The sequence below is a fragment of the Phasianus colchicus genome, chromosome 1 (genome assembly GCF_987193195.1).
Source record: "Phasianus colchicus chromosome 1, bPhaCol1.hap1.1, whole genome shotgun sequence".
Classification (NCBI taxonomy): domain Eukaryota; kingdom Metazoa; phylum Chordata; class Aves; order Galliformes; family Phasianidae; genus Phasianus; species Phasianus colchicus.
In genome coordinates this window covers 162,692,206-162,711,432 of record NC_143436.1, presented here as the reverse complement: position 1 = coordinate 162,711,432, position 19,227 = coordinate 162,692,206, and the positions used below count along the sequence as shown (strand labels likewise).

Below are 19,227 nucleotides of genomic sequence, written 5' to 3'. Positions count from 1 at the left end.
AAATGACATCGGTCGCCTTTCCCTTGTCCACCGATGCCGTCACTCCATCATAAAAGGCCACCAGATTGCATGAAGCATGACCTTCCCCTGGTGAAGCCATGATGGCTGTCACGGATCACATGCCCTTTCCCCATGTGATCAAGCATGTCATCCAGGAGGATCTGTTCCATGCTGTTCCCAGGCACAGAGGTGAGTCTCACCAGCCTGTAGTTCCCGGGGTCCTCCTTGCTCCCTTTCTTGTAAATGGGAGTGATGTGACCCTTCCTCCAGTCATCCGGGACCACACCTGACAGCCATGACTTTTTAAATATGATGGAGAGTGTCTCAGCAACCACCTCAGCCAGCTCCTTCAGAACCCTGGGATGCACGCTATCCGGCCCCATAGACTTGTACACATAAAAATAAATAAATAAATAAATCCAAGATCTGTTAACATGAATGACTAATGTTGAAGAATACACAGTTAATACTAATCTGAAACAATCACACATGTAGCTGCCTTGTCAATGATGTCTTTAAAACAAACAAACAAACAAAAATCCAGGACAACTCAGTTTCTGAACACAAATCTTACCTACACAATTATAAAACAACTATAATATAATGATATGTGAGTGTATGTTAAAGAACAGAGCTTTGGTCTTGTTTCAAAGTTTGTCTTTGGAATAAGTATATAACACTAAACTGTATAACAACATGAAAGGAATATCAAGACAATAAAATATTCTCTTAAGAAGTTTAGTTATTTAGCAGAAGTCAGTTCAATGACCATTCAAATACATAAATCTACTTACACATTCTTTAAAGTAACATTGCTTTTGTGATTCAGAAGTCATTTTCCATATAACTGTATTAAATAACCATGCAACTTATAAACTTGCTTTTTCTTCCACAGTGATATCAACTTTTTACCATCTAAAGTTTGTTGCATACTGTAGTATTTAAAACGTAGGGACCTATAAGACAGTTTCCAACAGAATATGTATATATATATTGATTTTGTCAGGGAAATAAAGCCATATTTAAAGCAGGTGGGTTGTTTTCCTCCAGGAAATACTGCTTTTCTTCTGACATAGATTTATAGTGTACAAAGAGTATGTGCTAGGGTGTTGAAATATGCCAAGAAAAATGTCCTCAGTACCAGCAGGAGAACAACTTATAAAGCCTATCTGATCCTTCTGATCTTCCTCACCCTCTTGCTTTCGGATATGTACACACAGAAGCTCACACAAATATACATAGCATAGGCAACTATATTTGTCTGTTCTTGTTCAAAATAGTAAGTTTGTCTTTTTTTTCCATTAAGCTGTCAACTATTTAATGATATTCTAGTAAGTGACATGAAATATTTCATGGTATTCTGTTAGTTAGTCAGCATTTATGCATTAACAGCACACATAATCTAGAATGTAAAAAATTCTTTTTAAATTTTATAATAATTGTAGATTGTTATAATCTGTGTTTCCGTACTCTGAAAACAGACTATTTAATTTTATACCAGGGACAAAATATTAAAAAAAAAAAAAAAATTGTGTGGATGTGCATCCTTGAAAATCACATCTGTATTTTCTTGTATTTGCCAACATTAAATGTCATTCATAGAACAGTCATCTATGTAGTTATTGTCAAAGCAGTGATGAAAAAGAAGAAAAATAAGGTAAAGAAGAAGATAGCAAGGTGCCTTTGTCTTCCTTTAGATGCTGCAGTTCCAGTTCTCCAAATCAAATTGTGTAGAGATTTGGTGATAGCAGAGCAAAATGTCTTATCACTTTTCATATCAACAGTTTTTGGGAATTGACTGGTTACTTGTTACACATTTTTGCTATACTATACAAGCTAATATAATGTTCTTTGTATTCTACATAAATACTTATTATATTTTTCCCATCCTGTATTTATTTTTATTTGCACTTTCTTATTATTCTTGAATTACTAAATCTCATGAACTTTCCTTCTTACAAAGTAATCAGCACAGAAATGTGATCTTTAACATTTCTTTTCCAAAATAAAAGGGTTCTATCTATCTTTATAATAATGACAATATTAGAAAAAAATATTAGAAAAAATATTAGAAAAAAGAATTAAATATAGTATATGCATTGTGATTACATCACAACTAGGAAGAAATACTTTACATCCTTTTAGTGCTTGTTATCTGCAATAACACTGTAGACATAAAATGAAAAGGAACAAAAATAACAACAGAAGTTGTCATGATTACACTATTTTATTGGCAAATATTTGTTTGTTAGTTTGTTTTTGTTTGTTTTCTTTTTGCCAGGGTTTATTTCACAGTCCTGTTGTTTGTTTTGACCTTTTTCTGTTTTCTGGCTTGTTTAACTTACTTACTTTGTTCTTAGGTTTTATTTTTCTACCTTCCCTGCTTCTATGTCATTTTTGTATTTGTTTCTGTCACCTCTTCCCTCCTGTTATTGTAACATTCCACCTTGCCCAACATAATCATTCTATACAGAGGTTCTTCATATTTCTCCAGTGCCTTCCTCTAATTTTTCTACATTAAGTGAAGCTTTCGTTCAATGCATCTAGGATCTGCAGAAAATACTCATTCTTTCATTTGTATTTTGCCTTAGAAGAATATTTTTCCTCTTTGATTTCCTTCTCCTATATTTTCTCTGTGTACTTTTCTAGTTAGCAACCATGACTAGTCAACAAGACTACTATAAGTAGTGTAAGTTTTCTTGAATATCTTGAGTCTCTGTGGATTCAGGAGTAATAATACAGAGCTTTTTCTATAGGTGTCTAGCATTCCAAATTGCTAGGCATGCTTAGAGCACAGATTACTTCAGAGCACTGAATTCAATTAAAATATTTCACAAGTGAAACAACCTAGTATTCTGTATACTATGTGCAGAGATGGAATTCATGGAGTGGGATTCAGTTGCCTAAATATGAAATTTGAGAGCTAGTTTAAGTTTTCTATAGTACCAAGGCCAGATTCCTTTCAGCAGTGTGTGGTGATAGAATAAGGGGAAACGGTCACAAGCTGAAGCATAGGAAGTTCTGCAAAAATGTGTGTAAGAACTTCTTCACAGTAAGGGTAACTGAGCACTGGAACAGGCTGCCTAGAGAGGTTGCAGAGTCTCCTTCTCTGAAGATGATCAAGATCTACCTGGAAGCCTACCTGTCCAACCTGGTCTAGGAAACCTGCTTTGGCAGGGGGATTGGACTAGATGATCTCTAGAGTTCCCTTCCAGCTCCTACAATTCTGTGATTCTGTGATTCTGTAACTGTCTCAACACTGCACAAGAGCACCAGTCTCCTTTAACGTACCTCCAAATGATTGTCTCAGACCTCTACTAGGGCATCTCAAGCTGAACCAGAAACTGTTCTTGAAGGAAGAGATTGATCCTTCTAAGTAGATCATGCTGTGTATTCAAATGGTGCTGTCCAGGCATTGAGCAGTGTCCAAACTCCCTCAATGGAAATATATTAATTATTCTATATGGAGACCAGTGAGCTATTTAAGTTGTCCAAATGTGGAGACATAAGCTCCTTAGCAGTTTTCATGGCCTCACAGACCATATTAGTAGGAGATTTCATCTATATAGTGCCAGAGAGTTCCATTTGTATCAGTATCTGTGGCTGGAGGTGTACAAGGATATAGAGTCCTTGCATGTTGTGAGTTGTAAACTTGGATCTAAACTATCTACAACTGTAATTTTGAGTTCTTCTTCTGCTTGTTGATGTGATTGCCTTTCTAGAATATGTAGTAAGCTAAAATGTGTAGCAAACTTACTGAGGGTGCATTCAATTCCCTTGTCCATATCATCAATAAAGACCCTTTTCTTCTGTGCAGCTTTCCAGACACTCTGACCCAAGCTTGTAGCAATGCACTGGGTTGTTGCAACCAAAATGCTCCTTAGGAACACGATCTAATTTCTAAACATAGTCCTATCCTTAGGAAGAGCAAAATGTACTTGTATACAAAATCAAGATAAGAACAGGGAGATAATTTAACAGTTACCATCATAGGCAAAACAGACTCAGACTGGGGAAAATTAATTTAATTTGTTGACTGTTAAAAAGAGAGTAGAATGATGAAAAACAAACACAAAAATTAAAACTTTTCCTACACATTTACACGCCTCTTTCCAGGCTCAACTTTACTACGCATTTCCCAACTCCTTTGCTTTCTCCACCATACAGAATGGCACAGCAACAAAAAGGTTTCTGGTCAATGCATAATAGCTCGTCTCTGCCACTCCTTCCTCCTCACACTTTCCCCCTGCTCGGTTGTACTCTTTCCATGGCCTTCAGGGGAATTTTTGCTCCACTGCTGCCTCAGTGTTCCATGACCTTGGTGCTCACATGATTGTTTGTCACAGATTTTTTCTCTCACTTCTCACATTGCTATGCAAGTGTTCTGACCTTTCTTAAATGCATTTTCTCTGCTCTGTGGTGCAGGCATTGGAGATGACTGGAATCAGTCGTGTCAGACATGAAGCTGCCCTGACCTGCTTCACAAAGGAGACCTGCAGCCTTCCCATGGCCAACATTTGAGCACCTGCACCCAGTACAATGTGGAAAGATTGAATTTTTAAAGGTCTCTGTTGTGAAGATTCCTACTCTATGTAGATATATGACAGTACACAGTGCAGGCTTTCCTTCAGGACACAAATGCAGATACCGTCCACATTTTCCTGTTTTTTTAAAACTATTTTCCTTCTTCACAAAGCTTGTGAGAACCTGATCTTTTTTTGAAATGTCTGAACTTCATCAAATTTTCTTGAATTTTTCCAATAGTTGCAAAGTTACTGATTTCACAATCTTTTTCTGGAATCCAGTATTAAACAATAAAAAATAAAATAAAATAAAATAAATAAAATAAGTTAAAAATTTTAAAAAATTGCAAAAGGATAAAGATTTGGAGTATAATTATCTGTGAGAAAACTTAATGTGTAACTATTCTGAATGCTATAACTGTTGCATAACTGTGAATATGTTAATAAGGTTGTACTAAGATGATCTCAGAAAAGAGAACAGGTCACTGGGAGATGTTCCATTTCTTTGGACAAAGCAGAAAAGTCTTATTACTTGCCAAACCAGCACTTCATTAAGACAGCAGTGAAAGATTAGAAATTATCTCTTCTATTTTTCTTCTCACTATGTGTGCCAGCAATGTGAATTTACCTCTGTCTAGCCCACATCTGTATAAGAACAATCTAATGATATATTTGTAGCATAGATCAGAGTAGCCTCTCGTTACCATGTGTTTGGAATGTTTAATGTCCTAATGTAAATGGTAGAAGAAGCAACAGTCATTCAAGTTAGGAAAGATCTGTGTCTGTAATTTGTAGCAGACCAACTTCATTAATTTTTCTCATGAACAGTACCTTTGCAAACTGAGATCAATATCAAGAACCAGCTCTTTTTATCCTGCTTTTGATTCTTCCCTTAAACATCCCAAAATAGCTCCCAAGCAGTTCTGAACTGCTCTTCTTCGGCTTCCTGTTATGTGTCCTGTATCCCTATACAGCTCAGACCCCTCAATCTTAAGGACTGGAAGAGTTATTCCCAATGACTTATCTTGGGTTTTACACCTGGACAATAGAGCTCATGGCTCTACTGGGGCAGCCTGGGGAGGAGCCCAAACAAGCTGTTTGTTCCCCAGGTGTTATTAATTTGGGATCCTGTGACCATTCTGCCCCCATGTACTCTTCCAGACATGCAGAGGTGGGCCTTTGATGGGCAGATGACTATCCTGTGGTGACCGGCTTGTGAAACCCATTGTATCATGTATACATACAAACTATGAAAAGGCTACTCTTTTTAGAAAGCTGAATGGCAATTTGGCTGATGACATTAGGTGATAGTAATATATGGCAACTACTATCTATACAGCATGATAAAAATGTAGCTATTGATGTCCTTAATGACTGTAGAGATTGTCAGCTTTATCATTGAAGGGATCCTATCTCTTTTCCTAAAAATATATTGATCATTAACACTTTTTTTTTTTTTTCTTTTTTCTACCACAACAAATCAAAAGGAATTATGTTGTTATAACATCTGCCTGTCTGGAAAACAAAACAAAACAAAACAAAACAAAACAAAAAAAACTTGAAGAAAAGATTAAGTCTTGCTCAGAATAGTGCTGTTCATTCATTTTAATTTGTCCGTCAAATACAACTCCAATCCAGATTCTAGGATATGTGACAGGGCAAGAAAGGTAAAAAAAAAAAAAAAACTATATAGTTAGAATTTTACATTTTTACAGTTTTACCCAAACTTTATCTGTAAATTTCTATTAAAAATTCAGCTACAGAAGAAAAAATAAAAATAAAAATCAGTGCTGCCACATAGAACATATTCAGTCTTGATCTACAAATGTCTGATTAGTATCTTCCAGTTATTTTCAATCCTTTATTCCCATCTCTTCATTTTCTCTGCATCTTGACCTTACTTCTTGTCTATTTCAATGTACTTGGACTTTCTGATATATTCAGTTGCACAGATATTTATTTATTTATTTATTTTCTGTGGCAGGTCTGAGCTCTCACATATTGGGTTAGGTTTTTCATTTATTTTTGTCAAAAGAAGCTACTCAAATTTGGCCACTCCGATGCTGAAGTCTCAAAAGAATAATGGCTTCATGTTGACCTACCAGAAAAAATCTAAATAGTCTTTGGCTGTACTATCAACTCTCCTGATATAACATAAAAGAGCATTAGCTATATCTTAACCTCTGATCACATGATCACCCTAGCAAATTTAAAATACACCAATAGGATGTTTTCCTTCAACAGGCCGCTGAATCACTCTGGTATCTCTGATGCAGTATTTACTAAGAAGAAAATTCCAGACTGTTCCAGACTGTGTATAACATTTTTAAGAGTAATCATCTGAGAAAAGAAGAAAATTTATTTTTCCTTTTTTTTTTTTTTTTTAATGACATACCATTTCCTTGAGTAAACACACAAGAGTCGTGTATAACTATACAATATTTGTGTTTCATATTTTCCCAATTGTTGTAAACATTCTTGAGATAGTTCTTTCCTAATCTGTCTACATCTAAGTAAGTACCAAAGTGTGTGTGTATAATTATACAAATATATTTAATAAGAAACCAAGAGCACATAAGCGATAGTAGAATTGCTCACTGATATTCAGACTCACCAAACTTTCTTGTCTCAGATTTGTGCTTCAATTTCACATTTAATTATACTGTCTGCACCTGATTTATTTTAATTTGAATTTGGTAGGAAATAAGTTGTGTATTCCTAAATAGTATAACAGAATGTCTTGTGACTCTGCAATCAGATGTATGATATGAGCAAGCTATGTTAACTGAACTAGTTTTGGGCTAGGACTGATTTAGACATATTTGTCTGAATACTACTAATCTGGAAACTGATCTTGAATAATATTTTGAGAGTTAATCAAGACTGCTGCTTTCTCAAGTTGTTAAATGAGATCCAAAAACGCTGTATAGTTTATTTGATAAGGTGCAGTTAACAGGAGAATTAGAATGCTAACATAATTAATAAAATAATTTGATTTGAACATTTTTGTATTGTGGATCCTTTTTCCATGACTACATTCTTTTAGATAGTATACATTGAATAGATGAGTGTCACCTCCATTTTGAGTGATGAAGCTAAGACGTATGAATTGTCACATTCACTGGTATGTGATAATTCCAGTGTCTATAAAGACCTATCTAACTAGTAAAGATAATTTTCCTACAGCCTTCATAGTGACTTTCAAGTCTGTTGGCTTCAGGAAAATTATTTTTACTTGTACAGCTTTTATGGCAATGCAGATTTAATTTATTGTTAACAAATACCAGTGTGTGAGCCACAGTTCACCATTTGAAGAACTTAAATAAGGCTTAACCAAAAACTGCTTTATTCCAGGGAGAGAAGGAGATACAGAAAGGAAATAAAATAAACACATAAACTAATCATGTGTTCTTCAAAGCACAGCAATGATACATTAAAGTCCTCTCCACACATTTGTTAGTGAAAGAAATGATAAAACAGAAGTATGTTACTACTTCTGCTTTTCTTGTTTCTGTTTCTATGACCTACTCTAGTTAAGACTGCTTAATGGAGATACAGATAATATCAAATAGCTGTTTTTGCCTTGTAATGACACTGTAAAGTGCACCTACTCACCAAATATCTTTCTTGATTCTTTTTTTCTGTTGAATACATTCTGAGTTGCGTCTCTCTGCTGTGGGGCCAGCCATCTCACTCCTTAATAGAGAACCATACTACCAAAGACCATACACATCTGAAGGGTGTGATGTTAAGGATATTTCTAAGAACACTTTGCATTACAGATTTTTTTATTTTATTTTGGTCTTCTGTATGTCTAGACTACTAGCAACTTTATCTTTTGAATGAAGAGCTTAACTCAAGCATTTTTTTGTGTAACTGATTTTTCAAATTTTAATTTACATTTTTAACAGATTTTACTCAGCTCTACGATGCAACTACTTCCTAATAACAGTAGTCCCCTAAAACAGATTATGGGTACATGTACTTTAAATATGTTGCAGTCTGAGCCACTGTTCAAATATGCTTCTTCTCTGAGTCCTTAGAAGGCTGCTCCCTTTTTCGTGCTTTCATTAATGATCACACTCATGTTAGGACTACTCACATGTCAATTTGCTTATACAAATGTTCCACATGTGTCTTGAAAAAGAGAAAAAGAATACTTATCAACCTTAACAGCTGTGTTACCTTATAAAAAGAAAATTAAAATATATATAGTCAATATAATGATAGTGGATCATTAGTTATCTCAAAGATTTCATAATATTCTGATGCAGAATGCAAATTTAAATTCAGAATTATTTATAATTATAAAAGGAAATTAAAAGATCTTGTAAGGTTTTGTTTGTTTGTTTTGTTTGTTTGTTTGTTTGTTTTGTTTTGTTTTGTTTTGTTTTGTTTTGTTTTTTAAGTAGTGTACTTTGGAAAATTAGGTAATTAGGTTACCTTCTTGAATGGAGATCTTTCTAAACCGGAGCCTTAGAAAGATAATTTCCTTGTTATTTGAAACACAGGAATGCATGTAACAAACATCTAAAATCTTCCTTCAAGGAAAAGAGATAGTAAATAACAAGAGCAGAGCTTGAAAGAGAGGTTACTATGGCTACATCTGAGCTACAGAAACATGAATGTTTTCAGGATCCCAAGTTCACAAGCACACCCCACATTATGGTGATAAACTAGAAAACAATATTTTCCTAATACTCTAGCTTCCACAGGAAGACTGAAAAGGAGCCTTTCTCTCTGTCTAGAAAGACTTTATGCTGTGAAAGCACTAGGAGAAAAAAGATTAAGGTCTAGTTCATATTTATATTAACTTCTGCTAGCACAAGTCATTAAGCAAGCCAAAACTGCTACAGTGAAGTTTTGGATTCATTTTACTCAGCCAAATTCAGTCCACTTTTTTACTTTGCTATCTACTTTGCTGTGTGCAACACAAATCTCACAGAATATCAGCACCTATGGGATTCATTACAGAGTTCGTCTACCTGTCTTTCCAAATTTCTGAAAGATACCTATGCATCTGTAAAAAAGTATACTGTATTTCAATAGAAAATGGTGATTAAAATTTTTGTAGGCAAATCCACTACATTCATTTGTAGCACATAGTTATTTGTATAAAGTTTAAAATATGTATTCTTTCATAGAATTTCAAAGAAATGTTTTTAAATGGCAAAATACAATAGAATAAAATGTGAATTTTACCATCTTTATATTTTTCTAAATATCTGCTCTTCATTGTTATGTTGTTGCTGTTGTTGTTGTTGTTGTTGTTGTTTTAATCACTGAATAATACGAGCAATACTGAAGCTCAAATGGTTAAATATGTACAATGACCTGAATATTAATGAAGAGGAAATGTGACTTTGAATATCATTGTTAGTGATAGTCATATTAGGTGACTGGAAACAGCATATATGTAGAGATACTATGTGATCTGAGAAGAGCCACAAATAGCTTTGAAATAGCTGCTATATCACAAATATTCTGTTCACAATTGCTAGAGAATCCTGTTCCAGAGTGATAAACAAGAAGACAAGTTATTAAAAAATAAATCAGTGGCAAACATCTTGTAAGTTTTTAAATTAAAAGCTCATTTTTTTTCTACAATCTATAGAAGCCTTCCAAACCAGCTTCTGTCAAATAAAAGGTCAGTATAATAAAACAAAAGTAATCTGATTATAACGGCCCTATCTTCACTGTAGGGAAAGAAAGCACAAATACATAAGCAAACACAAATATAAATATGGTCATTTTGTTCAACATATTTCTCTTCTATCATGATAAATCTGAATAATTATAAAATAATTAACTTATAAGGAAAGTGAAGAAAACTCTGTCTTCTGAAGTGCTGGAAACAGAATTTGCTAAAACAGTTTTATTTAAAAATAAGCTTAAGGCAGTCTTGGGTTACTCTACAGACTACTGGGATTTTTTTATTTTCTTTGCTATTGTGCTGTCATCAGTGCTACGTTGTACTCTAAACAAGCTAATAAATTCCACATGAACAAAACTGAAAAAAAATCTTTAGAGATAAACGTGACAGTTATAACATGTAAATATGTTATTTATAAAATAACCATTTATCCTATGATCTACTACTCTACTGTGTATTTTGTCCTATGCTTGGTATAACTTTCTTTAACTTTTCTTTAAGAGTTCAGTTAGAATAGAGAAAAAATAGAAAAGAATGAAATATAAAATCATTTAAGATAAGTTTATTAAAACTGTTTTCTGCAAGCACGTGTATTGGGTTTATACAGCAAGGTTTTCACAACAAGGAGGGTGAAGGGATGGCCATTATGAGAAGAGTGCACAAGGTTTTCCTTATGTTGAACAGACGCACTTGCAGGTGGTTAAAAAGAGAGTTGCCACTGGCCAAAATTAAGCCAATGATAAGCACTTGTTGCATCTCTGTGATAGTGTATTTGAAAAAGTAAAAGATCTGCTTTACCACCATGGAGAGGAATGAGAAAATGTTGATGGAAACAACCCTGGAGAAATCAAGTTCAGTGCAGGAGAGCAAAAGTTTCCTAGCCATGAAGCAGAATTTCCCCTTCAGTCCGTGGAGAGGCCTATGGTGAAGCAGGCTGTCCCCTGCAGGCCATGGACCACATGGAGCAGTTCCCCATGGTGCAGTCAGGGAGGATCCCATGGTGCAGCAGTGGGTGAGACCTAAAAGATGCTACAGATGATTCAGAGCTCTCATGGGAGCAGTCCCAGGGAAGAGCTGCAAACCATGGAGAGGACCCCAGTGTGGGGTAGGAGGGCTGGGGAATCTGTCACCTATGGAGGCCACTGCTGAAGCAGTCTTCTTCACAATTGCTAGAGAAAGGTAGGCCCTGTGATATGGACCTGTGTTGGAACACTGATTGAAGAGCTGCAGTCTGTGGGAAACTCACATAGGATCAAGTTAGGAAGAAAGACATCCCATGGGATGGACTCCATGTTGGAGCAAGCATGAAGGAGTGGCAGATATAAAGCATTACAGACTGTCTGCAACTCTCATTCTCTATTTCGCTGCACCACTCGGGGAGGTGGAAGATGGTTTATGCAGGAGAAGGTGGATTTTGTTAATTTTTAGTTTTCACTGCTCTGGTCTGTTAGAAAGAGGTAATAAATTACATCAATCTCCCTATGCTGAGTCTATTCCTCATGCTGGTAACTGGTGAGTGCTCTCCCTGTCCTTATCATCAACCATCAAGGTTTTATTTTTATCTCATTTTCTCCTCTTGTCCTTTGGAGGAGGGGAAGTGAGAGGTATGCTAAGGAGCTTAGTTGCACTTCCTTGTTAAGTCTGTATGTGTTCAATGACCGGTTAGACTGGTCCCTGGGCAATCTGATATAGTGGGTGGCAACTCTGCTTGTGGCAAGAGCTTGATACTAAATGATCTTGAAGGTCCTTTCTAATCCAAAGTCATTCTATGATGATTCAGTGACTATGAAACCACCACAGTACTGAATACTTCCTGTGTGATAAAAGACGTTGCAAAACATCATTAAAATAAGATACAGATGTCTCGCTCCGATTATCAGAGCCAGAGCAAGAGGGGAGATTCTTTGATATATCCAAAGTGAGACTGAGACACAAGTGAGGTCAAATGTCCTTCAACCAGTTTATTAACAATTAAAGTGATAGGGAAGGAAAAGGCTGGCAATTATTAAGAAGGTGATGATGAAGGGAAGATGGGCAATAGGAAAGATAGGAAAAGAGCAATAATTATGTAAAGTTGGGATTAGTCACCACCAGTAATACAGCAAAGTCCTGTTGTGTGCCATTCCAATGGCCCAAGGCCGATGCAGAAGTAAAGGCAGAAGGAGAGATGGCAGCAGAATAGCCAGCCTTAGGCAGCAAACAGGTAAGCAGCAGGCAACTGACAGCAGGTCTCAGAGAAACAAGCAGATCTCGGATAGCAGGCCCAGGAGAATCAGGCAACAGGCATACATCACTCCACAGGGATATTAGACCTCCCTTGTTTGTAGATGCCTTTTTGTTTTTCTCCTGCCAGCATAGTACTGCTGGGCACTTAGGTTAGAGTCACATACAGCACCAGTGGGCATGCAGATTCTCTGGATAGTTATCTCCTTTGAGATGTGCCCACAAAAGTCTGTGTATCAGCAATTTAGCAGCTGCTTATCTCTGGGGGCTGCTCAAAATGTAAGGTCCATGTGAACCTAATAATATTCAACAAAGCCAAGTGCAACGTGTTGCATTTGGGTCGGGTATGTATATATATGTATAGGCTGGAAGAAGAACTCCTTGAAAGCAACCCTGCAGAGAAGGTTGTAGGAGTCCTGGTAGATGAAAAAAGTAACATGAGCCAGTAGTGTGCACTTGCAGCCTGGAAGGCCAACTTTATCCTGGGCTGTATCAAAAGAGTGGCCAGCTGGTGAGAGGTTATAGTCCTCCTCTACTCAGTCATTGCGAAGCCCCATGTATGCAGGCCTGTAGCCCCCAGAACAGGAAAGATGCAGAGCTGTTGGAATGGATTTATAGGAGTGTCTTTAAATGGATCACAAGGCTGAAGCACCTCTACTATGAAGACAGACTCTCTGAGGCTGGTAAGGATGTCTCAAATCAACATGAGGGAATCAACATCACCCTGTGGACAATTTTACATCTGAAAGCATTTCTTTGGAGCTGTTTGAATTCGAAAGGGAGTGCTCAGGAGTGTTAATTGACTGAAGACTTGGCCTGTGAGCAAATAATTTCAGATCAAGAGGGGAGTCAAGGAGATTATACCATTGTATAGTGAGTGAGAAGACAGGATAAAAGCTGGCATCTCCTTGCTTCCTCTTATCTGCTGACTTCAATTTGAATGGCCTGGAAGTTGGGAACAAAGGAGTTCCTGCTGAGAACCCCAAACCAGAAGCTGTCACTCCAAAAAAAGCTTACTTGACCACACTTGGACTATAAATAACAGTTTGTTCTGTAATTGTTAGTCATCATGAACTGAACACAACTTCTAAACCCATAACTACTGTAGATCAGCACTTGACACCAAGACATTGCTGGATCTAGGAACCCCGGTGAATCGCTTTGCTTTGCTGTATTTATATATCTGTCTGTCTCTCTTTCCCTGTTTTCTATCTTTTCTTTTTATCTTCTTTTATTCTTTCACTCTTCATAAAGACTGTTGCCTAAAATTGTAATTAGCAAATCAGCCAATTTTACTTCCAAGTCGCTATTGTTAGTAGTTAAGAAAGCTCTCAATAAATTAATGTGTATCATTCCTCTGAGTCTTGGATGATTCCATAGCAGTAGAGACCCCTTGCTGACTAGGGGAGGTGCAGCTGAGGAGATAAAAAAAAAAAAAATCACCTCCCTCAGAACCTACTGCACAAGACAAGATGCAGGCTGATGGATCTGGACTTATTCAGCCTGGAGAAGAGAAGTCTCTGGGGAGACCTGATTGCAGCCTTCCAGTATTTAAAGGGAACTTATCATAAACAGGAGGGAAATCAACTTTTGACACAGGCAGATAGTGATAGGACAAATGAGGATATTTTTAAACTAAAAGAAGGGAGATTTAGATTAGATATGAGGGGAAAATTTTTCACTGAGAGGAGGATAAGGTGCTGGAACACGTTGCCCACAGAGGTTGTGGCTGTCCCATCCCCAGAGATGTTCAAGTTCAGGTTGGATGGGGTCTTGAATAACCTGATCTAGTGCCCAATTTAGTGGCTGGCAATCCTGCTCACACAGCAGAGGAGTTGCAACTAAATGATCTTTGAGGTCCCTTCCAACCCAAGTCATTCTATGGTTCTATGACTGTGATTTAATTGGAAAAATACTACTATTTACAGGTAAATTCTCTGTGCAAGTTTTATATTCATTGTAAGTCTATTTAAGATTTCAGAATACTTGAAATCCTCAAGCTTCTTATTTAGCCACTGGACTACAAATAATTCTACAGTCTGCTGAGTTTCTGAGGAACTTATATTTTGGCATTATTTCCTTGTACATCTTGGCAGTGTCAAATATGTTCTCTTGGCCATCTGCAAGCAAAACTCACTCCTGTGAATTGGGAATATATTTTAAAGATTTACTCTAATGAAACGCAATAGGCAAGGGGTTTCATAACTTAATTATTTAAGACAAAAATTATGGTTTCGGGATGTATGTTTTAAAATGAAATTACATTTACTGTGGTTCACATGCACTAACAGGATAAAAGCTGGAGCAGATTTTAATGCAATTTCACTGCAATACATACATGTGGAAATACCAGTTGTATGGGAACTGCTGAGTCATGGCCTGAACCTCTGATTGATCACCTGAGGCTATGAGTCAGCCATGGGAGCACAGGTGAAGGCAATTCACCTGTGCTGCAGGAAGGGGTGGAGCCTGGCTCCACCACTCCTAGACCCATTTAAGAGCTGACTACCAGAGGGTAGGATCTCTCTGTTGGAGATCTGCTCAGCTGGAGTTTCCTGAGTGAGCCCAGAGTATGGGTAAGTGTCCTATTTATTCTCTTTGTGTTGCTTTGCCTAACTCTCTTGCTTATTTCATTATTATAGCATCTTAATATTCTTTGCTTATCCACTATCTTAATATTCTTTGATTATACACTTGGTGAGCCAGGTAAGCTAAATATACTAAAATTTACATCATGTCCTTTCTCTAGAATTGTATCAAGGGGGAGAATGCTACCTGTAGTAGTAGTCTCTCATTGCTCGTCCTCTGCCGACCGAGGGCGCCACTTGCCAGCGAAACCGACCCCAACCGGGCCGGGACCAAATGCTCACACAGACCCCAGAGTGTGTGAGGCAAAATGGCGTTTATTAAAATGTGGTAGGCACTTAAATATTCTTGTCCCGCTTTGTCCACACCCCTTGCTTACCTGCTGTCCTATTGTGGGGCAGCGTTTGGCAAGCCCTGAGCATAGGAAACCTGACCCCGTCACATACCGTTTCCTCGCCACGCCTACTACATCTCCCCCTCCCTATGCTCAGGAATATCCCGTAACAGCGCGATCGCAACGCGAGTACATCTCTCACAACTGTTCCTTCGTTTTGTGATACAGAATCCGTTGGTCCATAACTTGCCACATGATCCTTGTGAGGCAATTCTGGAAACACATGATTATGCACGGCAAAATGGCCGCAATACAAATTATTGCGAGCAATACTAGCGCAACTACCTTAATAATTTTCGCAACCCATCCTCCAAAGCTGCCAAACACACTTCTCAGCCAGTCCCCGATGGGGTCGTCCTCCACTTGGATCTTCTCCGTATGGTCTCGCAGGGCTTTCAGCGCTTTATGGATGGATACACTGTGGTCGCTAAGATTGAAGCAACACATTCCTTCTAGGTCTTCACATCCATGCCCCTGTGCCAGGAGCAAGAAGTCGATGGCTGCTCTGTTTTGCAGCACCGCATGCCGAATGCTGTTTGTGTCTTCTAGCATCGCATTCAATATTAATGTTGTTAAATTCGCCTGCTTAACTGACCAACATGCTAGGCGTTCTATCTGAGCCAAGCTCTGTGCTGCAGCAACCCCAGGGGCGAAAAATGATGCGAATATCCGTGCTGTGGCACTCCATAACTCTACCTCATCGTTACAATTCTCCGGGAGAGGGCTCGAACGCTTTTAACGACGATGGTGACCCATGATGCTCGGGCCATACTGCATCCATGTCGTGAAATTCGGAGACAGTAATGTCAGTTCCCCTAGGTAACAGGGTCCTCCTAAGGCATTGTGCGGGATGCCCTGCCAGGCTCTATCCCCACAGATCAGGAAGATTCCAGGGGGCAACGCCTTAGCCGTTTTGTTATTCCATAGCACCTCGTTGACCCCCCGTTTGAAAGTGAACCCATACCCATAAAAGTCCCAAACTGCCGTACAATTAAATGAGGATCTACCGCTAGATTTAGAAAGGACCCCACCCTTTGACAAGCAGGTTGTATTGCGCCCTGTGAAGACCCGTGTTTCATTTTTGGTATACCTGCAATAACCCGAAGTAATGGAGAAAGCCTCCGTGTTCACAGGACTGACCACAGTCCAAGAGGTCTCGTTGTATGGCTTCAGCCGCGGATCTGTGCCTGCCCACCGGGCAATTAAGGCCTGCAGTTGTATCCGAGCAGACACACCCCGCAGGTAATCTCGCCCCAACAGGGTTCCCGGTACCTGCGCTACCAGCGGGGTCAGCAGGACGGGCTTCTCCAGGGAACCGTCTCTGTTGACCACGATTATCTCGATCTGCTTGGCTGACCTCCGCGTTGGAGCAGTTCCCCCCACTCCCGCTATAGTTTGAGTGGCCCCCGTTGGCCACGTGGGCGGCCAGTCAGACTCCGCAAAAACCGTCACATCCGCTCCTGAGTCCACCAGGGCGGTAAGGAAAATAGATCGCGGCCCTGGGGAGCCAGCGGGAAGCTCCGTAATTGCGGCTGTAATCTTCACCAAGGGGCGCTCCCCGCAGCTCAACGATAGCGCAGCTAGTGGCAGGCCTAGATCCAAAGCCCGCCTTTCCTGAGAATCCCGTGAATCGTAAGAGGGACCCTCATCCCCCCTACCTCGAGATCGCAGCCCACGAGCTCTACATTGCGGTGCAGTGTGACCTCTCCTCCCGCACATTTGGCACACTATACCCCCGTTGCTCTTACACTGTGCCTTGAAATGACCTAATTGACCGCACCTGAAGCATGGCCCAGGCGGGCGATCTGGACTCTGCCGCCCGGCAACCCCATGCGCTAGCATCACCTCAGCTACCGCTGCAGCAACCTCGCTTGCCACTGATGATTGAGACTTTTGCTTGTCCATCACATACTTAAGGACCTCACCGGGGGTGTGGAACCTGTCTGGCGCCGCCCGTAATAGAGCCCGTACGTCCGAGCTCGACTTTTGATAGAGGCAATCCAGGATCACGGGGCCGTGCACTGCCCTAGGCAGCTCCGATCCCTCCACTGCCTTGATCAACCTATCCGCAAAATCCTGGAAGGATTCAGTGGGACCTTGTGCAATCTCCGTCCACGGAGTAGACGGCTCAGCATTTCTTGCGAGCCTTCTGAACGCCTCAAGGGCAGCGTCTGTAGTGGCTATTAGTTCCCCGGGCCTCAGCTCCGTAAGCTGGGCATGTGCAGTGATCATACCCGGCGTACTACCCGTCAATCTCTGCAGGTTAGACGCGTGAAGCGGATTCCCCTGATCGTTCTGGGCTGTAACCAGCATTTGTCTAAGTCTAGCCTGCCATTCCTCCTTCCAAAGCGTATACTGCACCGGTTTCAAAATCATGCGCATCAGATTCTCAATATCGTATGGTAACAGGGGTCCCGGCAATATTAATGTCTCCAAGGCGTTCATTGTCAGGGGGGACTTCAATCCTTTCTTTTCAACTGCCTCAAGCACCCTCGCTATCGCTTTCGGGTCCAGCGGGACCCAGATCGGGTTATCATCATCGGAAATCACTACCGGAAATGCCTCCGGGTTCGCAAGGCCCCGGTCTTGTGCCTCCTCCTTTACTTTAGCCCAATCAGTCAGCAGACGCCCGTCTCTCCCCCCTTTGGGACGAAGCCCCGCCCTTGCCTTTTCTTCCTCCAAAGAAGGATATAACGACCGCGGAGGGTAGGGCGGGGGCGGAGCGGGCGGAGTGGGCGGAGCGGTTGGTAGACATGCGGTCGGGAGTTCCTCTTCCCCGCCCTTCGCCGCGGCGACCGTCGCCATCTTGTCCGCCACGCTTTGGTCGTCAGTACTGCAAGGTAGCAAAGACCCGCCCCCCGGAGCCCTTTCCACCCCTTTTTCCACCTTAAGCTTACCCTCCTCTTTAGCCGCCTTAAGGGCTCCAAGTATCAAGCCCCAGGTTTTAAGTTCAGCAGCCTTTTGGTTATTCATGGCGCGTTGGCATAAAGCCGAGGTGAGCGAATCCCACCTACCCGAATCCAGCACTTGCTGAGGGGAGTCCAGCTCCCCTCCCTTTTTTAAAACCGAAAGCACCGCGGCTACCTCCTTCTTTGAAGGGGTATTTTTGCCGCAGTAGTCCTTACAAAACTGCAAAAGTACCTTAATAATCTGTTCCATGGTTACACACGCGACCTGCCGCCACTTCACAGGCTCTTCTCCGCTTCACGGGCACGCCGGGTGGTTAACCCTCGATAGGCAGATCACGTCGGGGTCACCACTTGTTGTAGTAGTCTCTCATTGCTCGTCCTCTGCCGACCGAGGGCGCCACTTGCCAGCGAAACCAACCCCAACCGGGCCGGGACCAAATGCTCACACAGACCCCAGAGTGTGTGAGGCAAAATGGCGTTTATTAAAATGTGGTAGGCACTTAAATATTCTTGTCCCGCTTTGTCCACACCCCTTGCTTACCTGCTGTCCTATTGTGGGGCAGCGTTTGGCAAGCCCTGAGCATAGGAAACCTGACCCCGTCACATACCGTTTCCTCGCCACGCCTACTACAGGGTGATGAGGTGATTTTTTAAAGCAGAAAGTTTTTAGGGAGCATAGAATGAAGTAGTTAATCAGCGAAACTCTCATACATCATTGTATTTGAAAGGTCATGAGAACGTAAGTATGATTTAAATGTGCTTTGCTAACTTCTACAAGAATTACATTCTGCGGTACCTATGAACTATTATGCAAGGCAATTATTTTCTAGATAATCTGGTGTGAGAAGTTTTTAAAGAGAAGTCCAATTTGGCTTCATAAGAAAAATTAAACAGAAGAAGCAATAACCTTTCATTTAAATTAAGAAATATTGCGGTTAT

General features: G+C 40.0%; 1 protein-coding gene across 1 annotated transcript; it reads right to left on the bottom strand.

The window, feature by feature from the left end:
- Window positions 1-15,282: 15,282 nt before the first annotated feature.
- Window positions 15,283-18,689, bottom strand: LOC149920210 (uncharacterized). The gene is given in 1 exon segment (XM_090131147.1): window positions 15,283-18,689. A coding segment is annotated over 1 exon segment (3,021 nt). The 5' UTR covers window positions 18,539-18,689; the 3' UTR covers window positions 15,283-15,517.
- Between the last annotated feature and the right edge of the window lie 538 nt (window positions 18,690-19,227).